This window comes from Trifolium pratense, linkage group LG4 (genome assembly GCF_020283565.1).
Source record: "Trifolium pratense cultivar HEN17-A07 linkage group LG4, ARS_RC_1.1, whole genome shotgun sequence".
NCBI classification, from domain to species: Eukaryota; Viridiplantae; Streptophyta; class Magnoliopsida; order Fabales; family Fabaceae; genus Trifolium; species Trifolium pratense.
In genome coordinates, this window is record NC_060062.1 from 19,001,743 (window position 1) to 19,022,967 (window position 21,225).

At 33.1% G+C, this 21,225-nt stretch overlaps 2 protein-coding genes across 2 annotated transcripts; one reads left to right on the plus strand and one right to left on the minus strand.

The window, feature by feature from the left end:
• Positions 1 to 1,414: 1,414 nt before the first annotated feature.
• On the minus strand, positions 1,415 to 3,564 carry LOC123924244 (CCG-binding protein 1). The gene is made up of 3 exons (XM_045977070.1): positions 3,198 to 3,564; positions 3,014 to 3,087; positions 1,415 to 1,924 (listed from the first exon to the last, which is right to left on the minus strand). The coding sequence occupies exons 1-3, from the start codon at positions 3,448 to 3,450 to the stop codon at positions 1,616 to 1,618; spliced, it is 636 nt and encodes a 211-aa protein (XP_045833026.1). The 5' UTR covers positions 3,451 to 3,564; the 3' UTR covers positions 1,415 to 1,615.
• Positions 3,565 to 9,074: 5,510 nt separating this feature from the next.
• On the plus strand, positions 9,075 to 19,267 carry LOC123924245. The gene is made up of 16 exons (XM_045977071.1): positions 9,075 to 9,282; positions 9,408 to 9,511; positions 10,160 to 10,562; positions 10,649 to 10,826; positions 10,919 to 11,058; positions 12,789 to 13,635; positions 13,821 to 13,921; positions 14,061 to 14,205; positions 14,306 to 14,374; positions 14,505 to 14,550; positions 15,252 to 15,721; positions 16,474 to 16,553; positions 17,192 to 17,327; positions 18,096 to 18,288; positions 18,572 to 18,654; positions 18,771 to 19,267. Exons 2-16 carry the CDS (start codon positions 9,421 to 9,423, stop codon positions 18,894 to 18,896), a joined length of 3,108 nt encoding a protein of 1,035 aa, XP_045833027.1. The 5' UTR covers positions 9,075 to 9,282; positions 9,408 to 9,420; the 3' UTR covers positions 18,897 to 19,267.
• The last annotated feature ends 1,958 nt before the right edge of the window (positions 19,268 to 21,225 follow it).

Sequence of the window (21,225 nt, forward strand, 5' to 3'; positions counted from 1 at the left end):
AAATTGCACCGGGGCAAAAATCTACGAAAAAAAGATGTGTCTTGTAATGTTGCCTAAGTACGGGTACGATACCGGTATCCGGTACGGGTATGGTACCGGTATCCGGTACGGTACCGGTATCCGGTACGGGTACTGGTACGCGGTACGATATTTTTAGAAAATTTAAGGTACGGATACGTTAATATAAAATATTAGAAAAATTATTTTTAAGTGAATTATTATCATCATGCTTTGAAGATTTAATTTTTTTTGGTCCACCGTCTCAACTATTTTCATAAAAAATGAGATATAATTAAAATATAATAAAAAATTATAATATTTTAAGAGATTTTTCAACAGCCAATATGTTTTTTCCGTATTCATCATCATAAATCAACCAAATAAAAATGGGTACGAAATCGGTGCATACCACACGAGTACCATGAAGTATCCTGTACTGATATGTACCCGGTACGGATACTTCACGATTTTAGGAGTACCCATGCTACATATAATACCAATAAATTCTTATAAAACAATAATTGATATTATAATAACAATAATTTTTAACTTTTTTTTTTCATAAAAAAGTAAGATTTAACAAACAATTTAAATTTTACTTAAAAAACTATTATTTCTAGCTTTATGGTTAAAAGAACTTCTAACCTAAAAAAAGTTGGGTCAAACGATACTAGTTCATTCATGTGCCTATTTGCAAAGATTTTTTTTGTTACAAAAGCAACATATAAATATCAAACTTCATTAACGCTTAACCAAGGTCCTGGGTTCGATCTCTGACTTGGGCATGCAACAGTGTTAAAACTCTTAGGGAGAGTTTGCCACCCATTTAGGTTCCACAGGCTCAAGGGATTAGTCTCTGTAGTTGCGTGTAGAGGATACCCGGTTTACACAAAAAAACTTCATTAACGCTGACTTTCAACTCCTTAACACTTGACCCAACCAGTTCAATCAATTGAGCTACCCGCCCTATTAAGGATCTGTTTGTTATAGATTTTTTTTTTTAAATACATTCTTATAGTGTTACATAATTTTGTGTAAAATAAGTTTACAAATGATAATTTGGTTTGAATAGTTATTCTTAAAATGTTATTTTAGGTATTTGATCATTTTATTCAAAAAAAATTTGGATATCAAAATTTCGAAAATCATTTATTTTTGAACCTATTTCAAATAGATTTTCATAAAAATCATTTTCAAAATACAACTTTTTGAAAAAATTGTAATTTTGAATATGTTTTGATCTTCAATAATGTGTGTTTATATTATACGATGTCAAAATTAGTGTTTCTTAGAAAAAAAATGAATATAAAAAACTTGTAATATTTTGAAAAACGATTTTAAAAAATCTATTTTAAAAAATAAAAAGAAAAAATCTATTTTTTTAAAGCCAGAAGAAACATGCTCTAATCAAAAGTTAAAAACAAAAAGACCACAATGTACATTACATCCTGAAATTAACATTAGATCAGGATTTATGAAAAGCAATAACCAAAGTAAAAAAACAAAAAACCTCACAATTTTACAGCCATTTCATTCATATAGGGTTATAACTATCCTATTAGCACAACTAACACATTCACATCATTATCCTTCCCTATAGCAAAAGAAATAATCATCAATCTGTTTCATGATCTGGTGCTTTAGAATACCATGCAGGATACTTTCCCATTGATCTAAGAAGCTTAGTATATGATGAATCAGGCATTTTTGCTTGTTCCTCTTCCATAATTTCATCAGCAGATTTTGGTAATCCATCTGGTCTAGGACAAAGGTTTTGTTCTTCTGATTCTATTTCTTTGGTTACATTGAAACCTTTCTTTTTCAATTTGTGCATTAGTGCAATTCCATGTAAACATCCTATTAAAGATTTTACACCACCAATTTGAATGATTAACCTCTCTATCTCTGCTTTTGGTGACTCTTTCTGTAAAAGATTGTGAAGAATATAATTGTTAATAAAGTTCATGAATATAAGCCACTAGGTTTGGTCTAGTGGTGAGGGGTTTGAGTAGTATGTTATAGGTCATGAGTTCGATCCCCAGTTCATTGTAAACAAAAAACAAAAAAAAAAGTTCATGAATATATACTTCTAAGCATAATTAAGATGTTAATGAAATCCTTTTTGTTTGTCATATATACAATCATAGGTTGAGATCTTGAAACTAAAATCAGTGAAGTGTTTGAAAGAAAAAATGTTTATAATTGAAGGGGTGTAAAATAGGACAATATATTCTCATAAAACACGTCACACATGAAAAATGAAGTAAAAAACAAAGAGTAAAACATATGCATAGAATATTTGATCTCTAAATCTAAGAACACGACTACTCTTGAAATTAAAAATCCTTCTTTTTGGTACGTTGACTTTAGGGTACGTTTGATCTGCTAAAAGATAAGAGATAGAATCGTAAAGTTCCTTATTTTTTAGGAAATCAAATGCACTTTTACTGTTCTATCGGGTACTTAGATTTGCAGATCAAACATACTCCAAAGAATACTAATTATTAAGAGTGTTATGTTAATAAATTGGAGCGGTCTTCATTTTACAAACCATTTTTGTAAGAATAAATTTATGCATTTAATTTATTTATTTCTTTTAAAATAAACTTAGGAATTTTGACAAAATATTTTTCATTTAAATTATTAAAACATGTTCTAAGGGCACAGTGCTAACTTTCTATTTAATTATTATACTTTTCCTTAATTTATTTATATATTTGAAAAATATACATGTTTCCTTAATTTAGAAGAAACAAATCATAAGAGTTTGAACTTATCCACTAAACTACTTGAGAAATAAAATAAATCTATATTTAAAAATAAACTAATTATTTTATTTTTTTGAGAATTTTTTAAAATAGAAACAAATAAAAAAATACTCAAAAACAGAACACACACACAAGGGAAAACACCAAATCTTTCAAGGACTTGTATCGATCTCACACAAACAACTAAAATAGATGAATAATAATAATAACGTCAGAAAGAGAAGAGGAAGAAGAAAGAAACATACTTCAAGATCTTTGAGCTCAGAATATGCCTGCCAGCAACTATAACATTCATCACCTTCAAGTGTCGAACAATAATCTGCCAAACAATGAAAAAAAACATAAATTGGTACCATAAAAATTAAAATAAAAGAAAAACACATATGAAGGAAAAATATAAAAAAAAAAAAAAAAAAAAAAAAAAAGTACCCAAGAGATCGTTCTCAGTTTTTTGAATCAAAGGAAGGTCTTTACCGATTCTGTCAATCTTGGTTCGGTTAAAAGGTTCAAGCTTGGGGATGTAAGATTGGTTTCTAGATGAACAACAAATGATAGAAGAAGAAGAAGAAGAAGAAGAAGAAGAAGAAGAAAGTTTATTGGTTCTGTTGCGATGAAGATGATCGTGTGTCTCAAGAAACAGAGGTCGTGGAGGAGAAGGACCAAGTAGTGTTGCAGAATTCATCTTGTTCTGAAAATTGTAATTATTAGAAGAATTTCGAGAGTGGTTTTTAACAATGGCACACACAGAGCAGTGGGCCTTAAATACTGCCAAAAATTCTGTGTGAGTTTCTCTATTTGGATAAGAACGATATTTTCCTAGATATTTTTATAGTACTATTGTCCTTCCCTCAAGTTATTATTAAAATAAAATACGTTCATATCCTCTGCTTTTTTTTTAAATAAATAAATAAATAAAAGAAAAAAGAAACAAACTAGGTCTCAAATCTCAATAGACCAATAATGGGTATATTTATAGGGTCGAACAAAACTCAATATAACTCTAATTTATAATAATTTTTTACCTCTTTATTTCTTCCGACTACTTATTTGAGACTTCTTAGATGAATATCCACTTTGACACAATTTAAACTTTAAAAAATTGTTTTATTTACTATTATCAAATCATTTGAAACTTCATGAGTTCTTTTGTTTTATTTTAAGAAAATATATTCTAGAAAAGCTATTAGAAATAGAAAATCATTTTTAACCTTTAAATTAAGATTTTTTGTTAAATTATTTTTATATTAAATTTTGTCCAGATTCTATGATTTTTTTTTTTTTTACGACGCCACTAGTTGGCTCATTTGTATAGAATAGAGAAAATAATTTTCTAGAAAAAGAATAGAAATATCTGTTTTGTTTTATTGACCAATGGAAATCAATTTCAATTAATCGAAATATTGAGCTTATCAAAAAAGAAAAAGAATGATAGTGGGGTTTGATTAGTTTGGTAAAAGTGGGACATGTTGTGGACTATGGAGGACGGTCGAGTACACTATATTTTAGGTTGATCTCATCACTTAATTAGATGCAACAAGTGGGAGAATGGTCTCAAAACGTGGAAGCCAATCATTGGGTGGATGGATGGTGTGAGGGGATTGGTTTGGCATATACATACGGCGATGGTTGTTTGACTGAAACTGTGTATGCAAGTGTAGTACTGTGACCAATTGTTTTAAGGATATGTTTTGTTAGAGTGGTCCATGTGGACCTGTATCATTTTGTTGCGGATTATTGAAAACTAATAACCTGCAGTGTGTTGTCACTGAATTAAGGAATTATTGTGCGATTCTCGAGACGATCAATAGAGACGATAAGGCAATCTTAGACACTTTGGTGAATTATATTATTTAATTAAGTAAGCTATGGTGGTTTTAAGAAGAAAACTATATCGTAAGGGATAAAATTCATCACTTTAGTTAAGGTAAATCCAAAAGGTAGTCCAAGTAACTTGTAGGTTTTTTAGTATTTTATAAAATATTTTCATGGAGAAAGGCCGAAACCATTCAGGTTCCGGGAGTAGTTTGGCGAATCCAAATTGAGCATTTGGTAGAGGAGGAACCATCAGAAGTAATGTTTGAAAGAAGAATCAGGGTCAGATGTCGCAGATGATTCAGATAGAACAGCTAGACCATCATAATATAAAGCATTCGAAAGAGCAATGACATAACGAAATCTGGGAGGATAAATGGCATTCAGCCATAATTGGAGTAGCCAAAGGGGCCAAGGTTAGGTAGTGAAGTATGATCTTGTGACAAATTATGATACAAATCATTCATAGATTTGTACAAGGAGGCTAGCAATATCTTGTTAAGGCCAATTTTCTGACCATCTAATAGTAAACAACCAAAAGCTGAACCCTAAAAACAATAAATCCTAATAAAATACAAGAAAATAGAATTGAAAGAATAGTCAAGAAAAAAAATAGAAAACTCAAATGAGAGAAATTGAAAAGAATGGATCTTAGAAGTAAATATGTCACCTAAAGTTCAAAATACACCACAATTTTATCTAGAGTAATAATCAAAACATAACCATAGAAGTAAATATAATGTCTACAACCAAGAAAACCTTAAAGACCGCAAAAAAGAGCCCTACAACCAACACAGTTGCAACTAAATTCATTACAAATTCATTCTCTAACATTTTTAACTACATCCTATTGATACTAGAGAATCCTACAACATATAAGTCATGCATACTAGCCATACGAAATGTGAAAACTTATGAACATTTTATAGAAAAGCTAAAAAAACAACCACATCGATTCTGAAGGGAGAGCTCTCTTATCTAACCACATCGTTCTTCATTATGATTATGGTTTAGTTGAGAGAGATTTCATGCCATCCTCTTATTTTGTAAAACATTACTTCCTACATTTTAATTTTAATAATAATACTACAAACTTTAATTGCTCAAAAGCATAAAGGTCTTCTTTGCTGACATCAACACCACAAACTCGACCCTCTTTATATTCCCTTATCATATACAATTCAGTAGATCAATAGTTGCAGAAGCTTGATCTATGCAAGAAGAAATAAATTGTGGCAGAAAATGACAAATCAGCACTTGCGTCAAGAAGAGAAACGTAGAAAACAAGTATAGAAAAGAATAGCTTTCTGAATAAGAGACAGTGAAGAAACGAAGCGAAGAAAACAAGCATAGAAAGGAATGCCTTTCTGAATGCAGTGAAATATTATAACTTAAATGCTATAAGTCAAATTAAAATCCCGAGTCTGATTTGGATGGAAAATAATCATTTCTCTTTAGATCTACTTGTTTCACTCCAATAGAGTCAATGCATAGGAAATGAATACATTTATTTTCAAACTACTCCCTCCGGTCCTTTTTATAAGGAACACTTAGAGCAAAAAAATTTGGTTCTTTTTATGAGAAACTTTGATCAATTTTCAAATGTTTTAAATGTTCAATTTCACTTATGCCTTTATTTATTATGAGAGAGAATTTAAAAATAAGTAAGTTAGTTGAATAAAGAGTAATTAAATAAGGGTATACATGGAATAAATTTAAATTTATAAGAGTATTAAATGAAAATAACTATGTTAAGTGTGCTTCATTGGTCTGTGTGATTTTTTCAAAGTGTTCCTTATAATAAGGACCGGAGGGAGTATTAAGTTAAGTGAAATACATAGGACAATCTGGATTATATCACATTACTCGTAGGTTTGGTCTAGTGGTGAGGGATTTGGGTAGTATGTTATAGGTCATGAGATCGATCCTCAACTCATTGTAAACCCAAAAAAAAAACCTAAATAGCAGCACCATCTTCCTGCCCGCCGTTTCAATTCTTTTTCTGCATTAGTTCTTCCCAGCTTGTGTTTTCTTCTGTATAATTTCTTGGCATGCATCTTCTCACTTTTCTCTGTTTTCTTTCTCTTGTGTTTTCTTTTTTCTTCGATGGGTACAAAGATAAAATTTTAGGGGATTCAAAGTGCAAAATATACAAGATATATACATAATTTTTTCAAGTTCAGGGGTTCAGTTGAACCCCCTCAGCTCTACCTAACTACGCCCCTGGACGGAATCAGAAAAAATTATCGAGGGTGGCTAAAATATAAACACTTGATAAATAATATCAACCATAAATAACATCTACTATTTAATAATTGCATACACCTTAATTTAATGATGACAAATAAAAAACTAAAAAGAGATCAAAGAACAATATATTTTATGTTTGTTAAAATTTATACAAACATCTTTGTATAGTCGATATATTTGATGACAAAATATGCTTTTTTAGGATTTTTTTTTTCTCTATGCTAGTCAAGGGTTATTTTCTCTATGTTTTTCAAAAACAAAAAGAAATCAAAGAACAATATATTTTCAAATGCTTAAAAGCTAAACTTCAGTTCCCAAGTTTTTAGTGAAATGATAATCCAATAATCTATATATAACTTATTATGTATTACAGGGGTTTAGTGTTATTTTGTGGACTATGTGGAGTTATCTTTGTATTTGATGTGGGTCAAAAAATATATTTTATTTATTAAGTGGAGTCAAATTATTATTTTTTACGATAAATACAACTCAAATTATCATTGAATCTACATTGATTTTGGATTGAAACAAATCTGTAAATTTAAACAAAACAAACATTGTACAAAAACGGATAACAAACAACTCTGCACTAAGACGAGAATAAAACAACACCAGACAAATAAATCACAAAGGAAAAAAACTCAAATGAAACAAAAAATTATGTGTAAACCATTTATTGAACATGTCATTATTGGTTAAAATATATTAACCAAGTTGGATCAGGTGCCCTAATCTACTCGTGCCCGCAGATACCCATATTATTAATAAATTAGTAAGACTATTTAAAAATTCATATTTAAATATAAACTATAATATTTTTATCTTGCAAAAGAAATAGTCCTTTTTTTTTACTCAAGAAATAGTCTTTTTATATTCTTATGTTTTGTTTTCATATATTTATTAAAGAAATCTTTTCATATATTTTTTTAAATTTTTTTGAAGCAAAACTTTTCATATTCGGTCAAAAATCTATTTAGCAAAATGGGTCAATTTAGAATTTTTGTTGGTCAAGATTTAGACCCATTTTTGTGTCTCTTTTTCATTAAAATTATATTTATATATTTTCTATATGAAAACACTATACTTATATGTTTATTTATTATCCAGGTTCAACATTGGTTCAAGTTCAACAATCTATTAAACCTTAATTCAGAGGTCTCATTTAGGGATGACAAAAAACTCAAACACGAGAGACTCACTCAAACCCAAGTCAACGGGCGAAACCCGATTTGATTGAGTTTGGGTTCGGGTGACACCCGATAATATGGGTGTGGGTTTGGTATCAGTCAAACCCACACTTGAAACTCATACACTCACCCGAAATATTTTATAATTACCTAATTACCCCCATAGTCTCCCTCAATTTCCTTGGAAGACCTTAAATTTTAGTTGTAATTTAATTTCTTGAAAGTCTATGTTGCAATTTCTTGAAAGTCTATGTTGTCATTTCTTGAAAGTCTATGTTTGAATTTTCTTGGAATACCTTAATTTTAGTTATAATTTAATTCAAAGTCTATGTTGGAATTTAATTTCTTAAATTTGCAAATTATTTTCAAATGTGCTGCAAGTTTGGGTGGAAAAAACCCGAACTCAATGGGTGTGGGCGTGAGTGTTGTTTTGCCACCCGAACAGCCTTTGGGTTTGGGTGGTGATTTCGGGTGTGAGTTTGGTAAGTGTCAAACCCGCACCCATGGGCGCCCGTTGCCATCCCTAGTCTCATCGGTTTAATTTTCGATCCTATTTGAAAAACTAAAAATATCATGAAAATGAAACATTGAAATATCATGAAATGGAGTAGTAAACTAGAAATTCAACATTTTTTATTTAGCTTAGCAAAAAACATTTTTTATTTAGAATAAAATTCAATATTACATGTACTCTTTTCCTTAAAAAAGATAAAAAAAAAAGTAGGCTAATGCTACGGTGGACCACCTTCACAAGTGGTCCACCGTGGACAAGTGATCTATCGAATATGAATTTTACAAAATTCACTGTTGGATTGGAAGTTTATATCGTATTGAGACCCATCAAGATTTACATTATTTAATAAACCGTTAATCTTGATGTGTCTCAATAACATATCAAATAATTTTCAATTTTATATAAACTTTCAATCCAACGATGAATTTTGTAAAATTCGTATTTGTTATAATGTTATTCATGACTGATCTACCATAGACCACTTGATGAACGGTCCATATTAGAATTTACTTAAAAAAGTAGTAAATAAAAATTGTACATGTCATGCACTTTATGGTTATCACATCTTCCTTCCTCTAAATGGATCGAATTCAACCTTGGTCGTGTTGGACTCAACTGGGTCTGGGGGTAGCACTTTAGAAAAGTAGAGGACCAACTCATCCATCATACTAGTCACAACCCACAACACAAAACAATACGTATTTATTAATTAATCTAATATATTTTCACAACAATAATTCTTCAATTCCAGGTATTATTCACTGTCTCTATTTCAAAGTTCAAACCAACAAAACAAAAAAGCGAATCAAAACAAGACCTAGGTAAAGTTTATATCTTCTAACGCTACTGTTATTGTTTGATTCCAACATATAATAGCAAGTGTCGTTCAATGGAGAGTGTTAGTGATCTGATTCATGAGCTTAAACTCCGCACTCTTTGGTGGGCCATCTCTATTTTCGCCGTTTCTTATTTCCTCACCAGTAAGTTCTTTTTTACTTCCAATTTCTCATTTTTCTTCTTCTTCTTGTTGTTGAAAATTAATTAGTAGAGCTTATGTTTGATCTATTTTGCTTGCTTAGTCTTTATTGCTGCTATCTTAGGTTCATTGCCAATACTCATGATTAAGGAATTCCATAGATTCACTCAACTTACTCTGATTGTTTAGTTAGGAATGATGGATCATAGGAGGACTATTGTAGGTTTTCGGGGGGAAGTGCCTCTTGGTAGTTCGACTGCGAGGCAAGTAAAGTCTGACCAAGAACTGTTCCTCTCAGGAATCAAACTCGGGTTCTCCCGAATGATTCATCCTGGGGGGATTGTTCATTGTGGTTTTGGTTGACTTCAAGTGTAGTGTTTATGTTTTTTTACGCAAATGTTACGTTTAGTTTCTTAGGGGAAGGGGAATTTGTTAGTAACAAGGATTGAATTATGAACCTCCTTCTTAATACTCCTTCAGCATCCCTGTCCCATCCCATGCCACTAAGCTACACGTTTGAGGATGTAGTGTATTTGTCTGTGTTTGTTAAAAGGAAACAAGAAAGACTATATTATGTTTGTACTGTGTCGTACAATCGGTGTGTTTTGTTTGTGTTTGTACTCATGCTGTGTATGATGATTATTTGTGACAGATACAAGTAAATCAATGTGGATGAATGTACCAATGTCAATTCTATTTGTTTGTGCTCTGCGCATTCTGGTAAATAATGTGGAATTTCGTTGGAAGGTTAGACGACCTAGATCAAATACATATCTATCTCATTTGGAGAAAAAACAGTTGTTTTTGAATGATCCGCGTCTCTCAAGTGCACCTTCCCCGGCTAAGTGGAAGAGGAAAATTGATTCTCCTGTTGTGGAGGATGCAATGAGTGATTTCATTGATAAGATTTTGAAGGATTTCGTCGTTGATTTGTGGTACTCAGAAATTACTCCGGATAAGGAGTTTCCTAACCAGATACATGCAATAATCATGGATGTTCTTGCTGAAATATCTGCAAGGGTTAAAGAGATAAACCTCGTTGACTTGTTAACCAGGTATGTTGTGTTTTTTCCTCTCCTATAACTGCTGCCAAAGACAAAGTAAAAACTACTAACTGTCTTCTGATGCATTTACATTCCAGGGATTTAGTTGATTTAGTAGGTGAGCACTTGGAACTTTTCAGAAGAAATCAAGCTGCTATAGGTGTCGATGTTATGAAAACATTATCTTCAGAGGAGAGAGATGACAGATTGAAATTTCATTTGTTGAACTCTAAGGAGCTTCATCCAGCACTAATATCTCCTGAGAGTGAGTACAAGGTGTGAGTGAATCAGTGGAGTGTTCCCATGTTATATATGTTTCTTTTTAGAATTATTTCTTTTATCTTATCTGACGAATGCTCTTTATGTAGGTTCTTCAACGGCTAATGAGTGCACTTTTAGCTACAGTACTAAGGCAACGAGAAGCACAGTGTCCTGTGATTCGCTCAATATCTCGGGAACTTTTGACGTGCTTGGTGATGCAGCCTGTTATGAATTTGGCAAGCCCTGGGTATGCAGTTTAATATTTTGTCAAACATTTATTTTTGTGATTAATTCATTTTTGGGTAGGTGGATCTTAACAATATAGGCTCTATGGAAGGGTTTCTACATCATATTCAATATTTAAATATAGTCTTTTAAGTTTTGTGTGTTTTTATAGGGAGTCGAGTGTTTTTTCTTTGGTTAAAAACATATGTAGGGCCCATTTGGTTAAGTAGGCTGAAAGTGTTAAGATGCAAAAACGAAGGCAGATGAAAATGATTTTAAACATCATTATAGAATAGCGCAGAGTATGGGATTACCTTATTGTCCACCTTCTCATATTTGTCATGTCATTGCCAAACAAGTCCAGAGTGGATTTAAAGCTATGAAACTAGGAAATGGTAGCAACTAGAACAGTAGCAGATTTCATATCTTTTGAATGTCTAAGTAGAGTGCGGGGGAAATCATTATGAGATTTCGATTGTCAGTAGGTACTAAGTTGAGTGACGAGTCTTCGAGTGATGCATGCACAAAAATGAAAAGAACATAAGAAGCTGTGAATTAATGAGATATTATGGAATAAGTCTAAGATGTGATAAGCCTAAACATTGTGTTTCCATTTCAAAGCAATGGTTTTGGGTTTTGTCCATCTATCATACCATCCCATTTCATCAAAAACCAATTCCTAAACTTTAAGATTTATATTTAGATTTAAAAGAGTAAATAATATTGTTTAATTGAGAACATCATTAACCAAGTATCCCATAAAAGTTTAAGCTGTTAGAAGAGGACACTTGAATGATTTTATACGATATATGTTTATGAACCTTTTGAGCTTGCAGAGTTGATAATACATAGGTACACCTACCTTGCGCTGAAATTCAACTTTTTATTCAATGAATGGTGATGGCAAAGATCAACCTCTAAACCACTGGGTTATAGAGACTCCAATACCATGTCGTGAACCAATTATAGCAAAAGCTTGTGATATTTGGTGAAAACATGTGAATGATTTTATGCTACACATGATTACCTGCAATAATTGAAACATTTTTGTTGGATATTCCGCCTTCATTGCGGTCCGCCCCCGTCCGCCTAATTGCGGCATTTGGGTTGCCTTCATTGCAGCCTCCAACACCTTCATTGTGTTGGGTGTGAAGGGGTGGATTTAGTCCCACATTGCTAAGAGATATGGCCTGTGTAGTGTTTATATACTAGAGGCAATCCTCACCTTACAAGCCGGTTTTGTAGGGATGAGTTAGGCCCAATATAAAATCTGACATGGTATCAGAGCCTATCCTAGATCTATTGTTGGGCTTCCCGCATCGTCCACGCTTCAGGCCCATTGGGCCTGAGCGTGAGGGGGTGTGTTGGATATTCCGCCTTCATTGCGGTCCGCCCCCGTCCGCCTAATTGCGGCATTTGGGTTGCCTTCATTGCAGCCTCCAACACCTTCATTGTGTTGGGTGTGAAGGGGTGGATTTAGTCCCACATTGCTAAGAGATATGGCCTGTGTAGTGTTTATATACTAGAGGCAATCCTCACCTTACAAGCCGGTTTTGTGAGGATGAGTTAGGCCCAATATAAAATTTGACAATTTTAATATAGAATCTGCAGAGCATTTATTTCCTCATTTAAAAAAGAAACATATCGTATTAGTCATATCTGAGATGAAAAAGGGGGGTTAGCATATTTCAGCTTCGTTTAATTTAGTTTTTACAACCTACTTGCAATAAAATATGTATATCTTTTTATCAGGTTTATAAATGAGCTGATTGAATCCCTTCTACTTCTCCTTAACGATGATGGTAAAAAGTGGATGGGCAGTGATCAGTCGACTAATGTAGGAAGCCATCATCATGGTAATTCTGTTGCTACTGGCAGCAGACATGACAATCTCACAGCCTCTAGTAAGCATCCACCTTTAAATCAAGGAACGGAAATGACATTGGCTAAAACGAGTGACCGGGGAGAGACATCATTACAATATAATCCACTCCATCAAGAATCTTCACAGGCCAAGCCTGCTGATTGGGCACGAATGTTGGAAGTTGCAACTCAGAGGAGATCTGAAATTCTTATGCCGGAGAATCTTGAGAACATGTGGGCGAAAGGAAGGAATTACAAAAGGAAAGAGAACAAAATTGTCAAACCTGGATTTCGGGATCTTCCCACTAAGAGTCCTGCTACTGAAAGTTCATTACCAAATAGAAAAATGGCGCAGGAAACATTAGTGAGTAAACGTGGAAAGTATGAAGCAGCAGAAGAGAAGTCCTTGGCTTTGGATCTCGTACAAAGTGTTGCAGGGACAAATAGTTCAGAATCTCCTCAAAAACCTGACAAGAAGTTATTTTTTGATGGAGAGCTTAGAGTTGATAAAGTGAAGGGTACAAAGGATGTTGCTTCTGATGGGTATAAAAGTTCACTAAAGAGGTCTAGCAGTGCTTCTGCCTTGGGAGTCCAACCTAATCAAGAAGGCAGCTCCATTATTTCAGAGTTTTTCAACCCAGAATTTGAGAGGCACAGTGAAGGATTTCGGGGAAAGAGTTCTTCTGACATGATAGTTAGGAAAGAGGTGCAGTTAACTCCAAAGCTCCGATGCCGGGTATGCACTTTTTGGCTTTTAATAGTTTTGAGATATAAAATTATAGAAAGCATATCTTACAATCTATTTTAGTATTTTCTTTATTTGTATACCCTTTTCTATATCAGAATGAATGGGACTTCTGATAAAATATTTCACTTTGGGTACTTGTTCATTGTTGTTTTTGTCTACTTTAAACATTGCAGGTTATGGGAGCATATTTTGAGAAAATTGGTTCCACGTCTTTTGCTGTCTATTCAATTGCAGTGACTGATGCGCAAAATAGAACTTGGTTTGTAAAAAGAAGGTGCTTTACTTCTTTCTTACAATTGTATAGTAATGAGAGTTAACAAATTATAGTTTTTCTATCTGTAAAAATGCCAGGATAATTTAGTTGTATTTTCTTATCTAATATTTATCTTTCCCCTATCTTTTGGTGGATACAGATACAGGAACTTTGAGCGATTACATCGACAGCTTAAAGATATTCCAAATTACACATTACATTTGCCTCCTAAAAGAATATTTTCCTCAAGCACCGATGATGCCTTTGTACATCAACGTTGCATTCAGCTTGATAAATATCTCCAGGTATTTTATTACTTGTTGCATAAAAAAAGTCTTTAAATAGATAGGTTCCTTTTTGTATTTCTTAACTATGTCTTTATAACAATATGCCGTCTTACTTCAGGATCTTCTGACAATAGCTAATGTTGCTGAACAACATGAAGTATGGGACTTTTTTAGTGTTTCCTCAAAGGTGTGTATCATGATCATCTTGATGTTTCTTATCAGTAGTTCTGATGAGTTACCTTTTTGTATAATCTCGGTAATTTTTGGGCGTGAAAAATGACAATCTAACAAACTATTGTTTCGTTTTATTCTTGAAGAACTACTCTTTTGGGAAATCTGCTTCAGTGATGAAGACCTTGGCAGGTATCCAGATCTTAGTTGTAGCATTTTGTATTATGTCATAAGGAAAATTAAGAACTCAGGCTATGGCTATTCTATGTATGGTGTCCTCTTATGTCAATCATCTCTGATTTAATAGAATGTTTGACTTTGATTGGTAATTCTATTTTGTAAACTTGTGAAATCTTTAAAAGCCTAGTTACCATTAAAATATGATCAAAAGAAAGATCAAATAGAAGTGGAAGAAAAAGCTTCATGATATGCCGTTCTAGTAGTATGCCTTTTCTCTGTTTCTTGAGGATTCAAGCCCAATAGACGTAGGTTTAGCAGGATATAATAGGGACCATGCAGCTACTATGATGTATTGTATGGTATAACTTTCTGTTGAAATTAGGTGTGTCTCTCTATGTCTATTAATATGAAGTTCTCCCTTTCAATGAATTTACTTATCCCTAGTTGATAGAAACTGTTTTGCACCTAGAGCTTTTACTTTCTTTTTCTTTAAAAAATCAATTGGATTGCTATATAAGAGGATTAAGTTGTTAAACAAAACATGTCATTTCCTTATTCTATATCACTTTTCTTTGTTTATCAATGATATCAAGTATTTATTTTTTGAACTTAATCCTAATTCGTAAAAGGTTATCTAAATCTAGAGTTTTTTTTTTGTTGGTTTTTCTGTGTACTAATTCCAAACTCAATGTTTGAATGTATTATATCAACAGTCAATGTAGATGATGCTGTGGATGATATTGTACGGCAGTTCAAGGGGGTTTCAGATGGTTTAAGGCGAAAGGTTAGCGGATCACCATCCCTCCTCAACGAAGGACCTTCTGCATCTACCACGTTGTACTTGCCATGGAGTGCAGATGAATTGGATAGAAGTACCCTACAGCAAAGTGCTACCGCAAGTGTGTTAAGCACTGATACCGAGGAAGGTGATAGGAGCAGTAATTTAGGCCATGATAATATTGATAGAGAAGACGTACAAGATAACGAATGGCAATCTGACAATGCATTGATCTCGAAGGGTTACCCGTCACAGGTAACAGACCATACTGACGAGTCCAGCAACTTGAATTTTGATAGAAAGCGTGATCTGTCGGGGGAAGCAAGGGTTAACAATGATGTTCCAGCTACAAATTTCAGTCTTACTCGCGATACTTGGGAGGATCCTATTAGAGTGCCACCTGAGGTATGTGTAGTTAGCGGAATTTCCTTTTCTAAGTCACACGTTACATTTAACTTTTGATTAAGAAGCTTGGTTCTCTGCTCCAGTACTTATTTGTGTGTGCTTAGATTATTTATTAGCTGGTTATTGTTTCTGCACTCTAGAATGCAGCATATTTTGTCAAGCTAGGAAGATATTTACAACCAAGCCACAATGAAAACTATACAATATTTATAATAATACTTCCATTGCTTTATTTTCTTCCTTTATGAAAAATATAGCGCTGAATAATAAGAAGAAATGAATCTGCACTTGACTAAATTTATTCATTAGCAAGCTAAAAGCTTGATTCATTTTCTTGCATGGGCTGTTGACTGTTGTGTTGTCCATCGGATGTATCCACCAAATATTTGAAGAAGCTGAACTATTATCCTAATTTTCATAGACTGTTCTTGTGTGTCTTTAAAACTGTTACCCTGAAAATTTGCCAAATGCTTAGTTGTTTCCAATGACTTCCTATTTGTTTGATAAATTAAAAAACGAGAAGCACGAGGCAAACATATTGCTGGTACTGTAATCCCTTATTTTCTCCTTCTCCCCAAAGGGAAAGATTAGTGATTTGAGAACTTGTAGAAAGCAGGAATGGAGTTTTACATGGTATTACACAAGACATATTTGGACCTACGAATTAATTCCCTTTTCTTCCTTTTTTATGAACAATTTTTTTGGTTTAAAACACATTTTATGAACATTAATAAGTTTGATATTTTTTGCAGTGGTCGCCATCTAATGTTAGTGTCCCTCTTTTGAATTTGGTTGACAAGATATTTCAGCTGAAGAAAAGAGGTTGGATAAGGTATACTACTCTATCTGGTCATTCTGTAATATTCAAGTCGGTAACTTCTAGAAACAATGCCTAAAAATCTATAGTCTAAATTTTATTCTTAGACCAATTTGCAAACCTTTGGTGTTGCTCTTTAAAATATATTCTTAGCTTGCAATTTATCTTGATGTACTATGCAATTTTGCATGTTGTTAGAGACAAGACTCATTCCTAGACTTGCATTACACCTAACGCCTCATATTTTAGAATTAAAGGTCCTTTAGATATGGTATGAAACCTTACTAAGTTTAAATTAATTTTTACCTCAACACAGTGATATTGAAACTTGATCAATCTATGCTTCAAGCCCCATTTTGTGTGTACTTTGTATATCAGGTGGTGCTGTAGATTTTTTTGGTTGATAGGGTACTATTTTGAATTCTTTTTTCAATCTGATGTTATAAAATAATCTAGATAGCGTTTTACCAAGGAGTAGAGATTAATTTAATTTTCATCTCAACTACATACAAACCATTAACAATCATCATGTTTTAAATTTTGTTACTTTTAGGCTAAGTGGATTTGACTACACAAAATAGGTGTCATGACACTTGATTTGCTTAATTTCCTGGACTTAGAAGTAGCTAATATTGTCATTTCTGTTAATGCAGAAGACAGGTCTTTTGGATGTCAAAACAGATATTACAGTTGGTGATGGAAGATGCTATTGATGATTGGCTCCTGAGGCAGATTCATTGGCTCCGGAGAGAGGACACTGTTGCACAAGGGATTCGGTGGCTCCAAGATGTAAGTATTTTCACACGTCTTTTACTGGGACATTATATGCTAACTCAGATAAATGAAGCTTTTTATGTCTTGAATAGTTTAGAATGATTAACTATTATTCACAATGAGGTTATGCAAACTTATATACAAGAGATTATCTATCTATAAAGGAAAACTAGAAAATAAGGAAACTATATCAATGCTAATAAATAGAGAATCTTCAACATTATGCAAATTAACAGAGTAGACTAGGTTACTTGGATGTGGGCATTTGGCGAATTCTTGGCCTTCCACCATCGACAACACTGAGAGCACTACATTCTTGATCTAATTGCTGTTTGCTAATAGATACTATAATTTTAGATAACATATCTGTCTCACCTTTACACCAAAAATCTCCCATATACGTATATTGTAACAAGATTAGTTTAAAAGTTTACTGCTAAAAATATACGACCATTCAATTCCTCCTAAAGACACCGCAGAATTAAGTTGGTTGTGCACAGGCACAGGCACAGGCAAAAAGGTGTATTAGGAAATGATATACACGTCCTGTGTGTTTTTATGTTTTCTGTTTGGTGTACAAAAAATCGAATTGCTTATTTGCTAGTGTTTCTTGTTTTGGTGAAAGATTACTTATGAAGGGATATACTGTTGCCATAAATTTCCAGTTACCTCTTCTTGAACTTGGATGATATCATCACCAGACAAAAATGTAAAAAATAAAAATAAAATATGTTATCACATTTGCTTGTGCATATATTTCATGTCTTGTGGCCATGTTTTCAGATCCTTTGGCCTGGTGGTACATTTTTTTTGAGAGTAGGGATACCTCAGATGAGAAATAGTAGCAGTGATCAAAATCCTTCTCAAACAATAAGTGGATCTGGGGGACGCAACATCGTGAAACACGAATCTGGGTCTTTTGAGGAACAGCTTGAGGCTGCTCGTAGAGAAAGTGACATCAAGAAACTGCTCTTTGGTTAGTTTTTTTTTTATGTAGAATCCTCCGTAATTGATTAATTTGAGATTGATTGTTTATGGACACGTTCTTCCGTTTTTGAAGCGTTATTTATTTTTCTTACCTATATATTTTGTTATTTTCGTAGAAGTTGAGTCCATGAGTGTATAAACAACACCCTGTAAAATTTGTGACATTTTTGCATGGACACCTCACATTTTATTTTTCATGGCCATGCCGTTTTGTCTTTAGAATCTGTTAATCCTTAATCTCTGACACATGAAGTTGTCTCCATTTTCATCAGACGGAGCTCCAACAACTTTAGTCAGCTTGATCGGGCATAATCAGTACAGACGTTGTGCAAGAGATATATATTACTTCAGTCAGGTTAAATTTCGTCTGCATTGCTCAATTCACTTGGTGCAATTTTCTTTCTTGTGTTTGCATTAGTTTTTGGTGCCTGCTTGAAATTTTCACTAACAATTCTATATCTTGTTTTTTAGTCTACTGTATGTATGAAGCAACTCGCCTATGCAATTTTGGAACTTCTACTTGTCTCCATCTTCCCTGAGATGAGGAATGTTGTGTTGAGTGTTCATGAGAATGTGAATGTTCACCACGCCTCATGAGTTCATTATAACACGTGGCAGTGTCTTACCTATGCTGTACATGAAATTGTGAATACACGACAGATGATTTGGGAAATTAGCGAAATTGGTTTTGAATCTCTTTTTCTAACTGTATAAAACTTAGATATAGGTTGTGTACAGAAACAATCATGTTGTGTTACTATGTTTTGTCTAGGCATATACCCCATTTTCATGGGGATTTTGTATCTAGTGAATATTCTTTATTTTATTTTATTTTTGGTTTACAATGAGCTGGGAATTGAACACAGGACCTCTAGCATACTACTCAAACCTCTCACCACTGGATCAAACCTAGTGGCTTGAATATTCTTTATTTGTTAGTCATTGGTATTTGAGGCTCTTTTGCTTAACTTTGTGTTTTTCAATAGTTACTACATAAATGTTTTGAATTTTGAGCGAGAGAAATGAACTTTTCCATGTAACCATACATGAGTGATGACTTTAAAATGGTCATTTGGCCAAATAACCACTATTAAAATGTCACGTGATTTTATATTTTAAAATGATTATGTATGGTTTATAATTATAATTAATGATGACTGTAACAGTAACATAATAGTTAATGATTATTGTACCGGGCAAGATACCGGGCGACCATTCACCTAAGCCCAACACGCCCAATTGGACCACTTGCCCAAGCTAGAGGAGACCCAACACGCCCAATTGGGCCACTTGCCCAAGCTAGAGGAGACCCAAAAAGACTGGGTCATAGAACTAGCCCACTACTACCTATGTTTACCTCACCATCACTCCACTACTCCATGATCTCTCAACTACTCCTTCCATTATCTCCTATGAAACTCCTATATATATAACATCACGAGCACCAGGAAATGACCCGTTCAAAATACACATTCACTCAACAATCATCACATTCAGTGGATAGAGAACCGTCTCTTACTGAATAGACCCCATACTTTTTAGCAGGAGCAATTATAATCACTTGTTAAAAAGTCTTTAAAAAATTATTTAAGTTAAACTACTTAATTTGGAGATCAAGCTCAATTGTGTATTTTTTTTTTTGGATTCAAGGTTATACAAATCAACTAATATTGCTAATGAATTAAATAGATAAAGAGAACCCAATAACAATTAGATTAGATGGCGCGAGTTTCTTCTACCTTAACCCTTTCCTGAGTTCGATCTCTGATTTGGGCATGTACCAATATTAAAATTCTTAAGGAGGGTATGCCACTCATTTGGGTCCCACAAAATTTGAGGAATTAGTCTCTGCAATTGCGTGCATAGAATACTTGGTTTACACAAAAAAATTAGAGAAAGAGAGAAAATTACTCATTTGTTCAATCACAAATTTACAAATTTGTAACATATATATTCAATTCTTGTCGCATACAAAATCTTAGGAATTACAAACCTTAATGCAAATTGAGACACCTCAATCAACAAACAATTCAAAATTACAGAGATTACACAACAACTAATAAAAAAAAAAGTTGAACTTAGAGTGCATTCTGAAAAAGTACATAATATGAATATCCTAAGTAACGAACTCAGTTCGCATTCTAAGATGGGAACTGTTTTTCTCCAATTTTTGCAACTTACATATTCGCATTCTACGTCGCAAGGGGGTAAAATTGGAAGGGGGGGGGGGGGAGAGACTCGGGGGCGCGAAGAGAAGAAATTGGACCCATCTAAGCCCCAAAACAAAAAATGGGTACCGGTTTAAATTAGGGTTTAGTAATCGAGTTTCATCTTCTCATGCCTCAAAAGTCACGACCTCTATTTGAAATTAGGGTTTGCATTTAGGAGACATCTTATTCATTCTTTAAATATTTGAAATATAAGCCCATCATGTACGATCCTTACCCTTTATGTGAATATTGTATATACTTTTTACACTCGAATTGTGATATTATTTGAAAATTGATGTCGTCGAAGATCTATTTGGAATATAAGTAATATGATTGTATTATCGCGTAAATGCCTGCAATATCTTTTGAGATGATTGAGTATTTTTATATATTTGATATCATTTATCGTCATGTGTATATGTATGAATTTTGTGATTTGAGTAATTTTATTCTAATGTAAAATATTATAGCTCATTATGTTTTTAGATACTGACATGATATGTTTGTTAACAAGTTTTTCAGAGGCTTTTGAATGTTCAAGTCGTAAAAGCGCATTTTAATTTATATTAGAAACTATTATTTAAAAAACTCGTGGTTATTATAAGATCATAGTAAGATTTTATTTTAAGAGGAGTTCTCGTTGAAATCGAATTAAAATGACTTAAATCAGCCATAGATTGCACAATTTATTGCTTCTTCCCCTCTGTTAGCCCACT

Coding starts and splice junctions, on each gene's coding strand:
- LOC123924244 (XM_045977070.1), bottom strand. CDS start 3,450: ATGAATTCTGCAACACTACTTGGTCCTTCTCCTCCACGACCTCTGTTT. Junction 3,088..3,197: donor AACTGAGAACGATCTCTTGG/GTACTTTTTTTT, acceptor ATTGTTTGGCAG/ATTATTGTTCGACACTTGAA. Junction 1,925..3,013: donor CTGAGCTCAAAGATCTTGAA/GTATGTTTCTTT, acceptor AATCTTTTACAG/AAAGAGTCACCAAAAGCAGA.
- LOC123924245 (XM_045977071.1), top strand. CDS start 9,421: ATGGAGAGTGTTAGTGATCTGATTCATGAGCTTAAACTCCGCACTCTT. Junction 16,554..17,191: donor AAGAAAAGAGGTTGGATAAG/GTATACTACTCT, acceptor CTGTTAATGCAG/AAGACAGGTCTTTTGGATGT. Junction 18,655..18,770: donor ATATATATTACTTCAGTCAG/GTTAAATTTCGT, acceptor CTTGTTTTTTAG/TCTACTGTATGTATGAAGCA.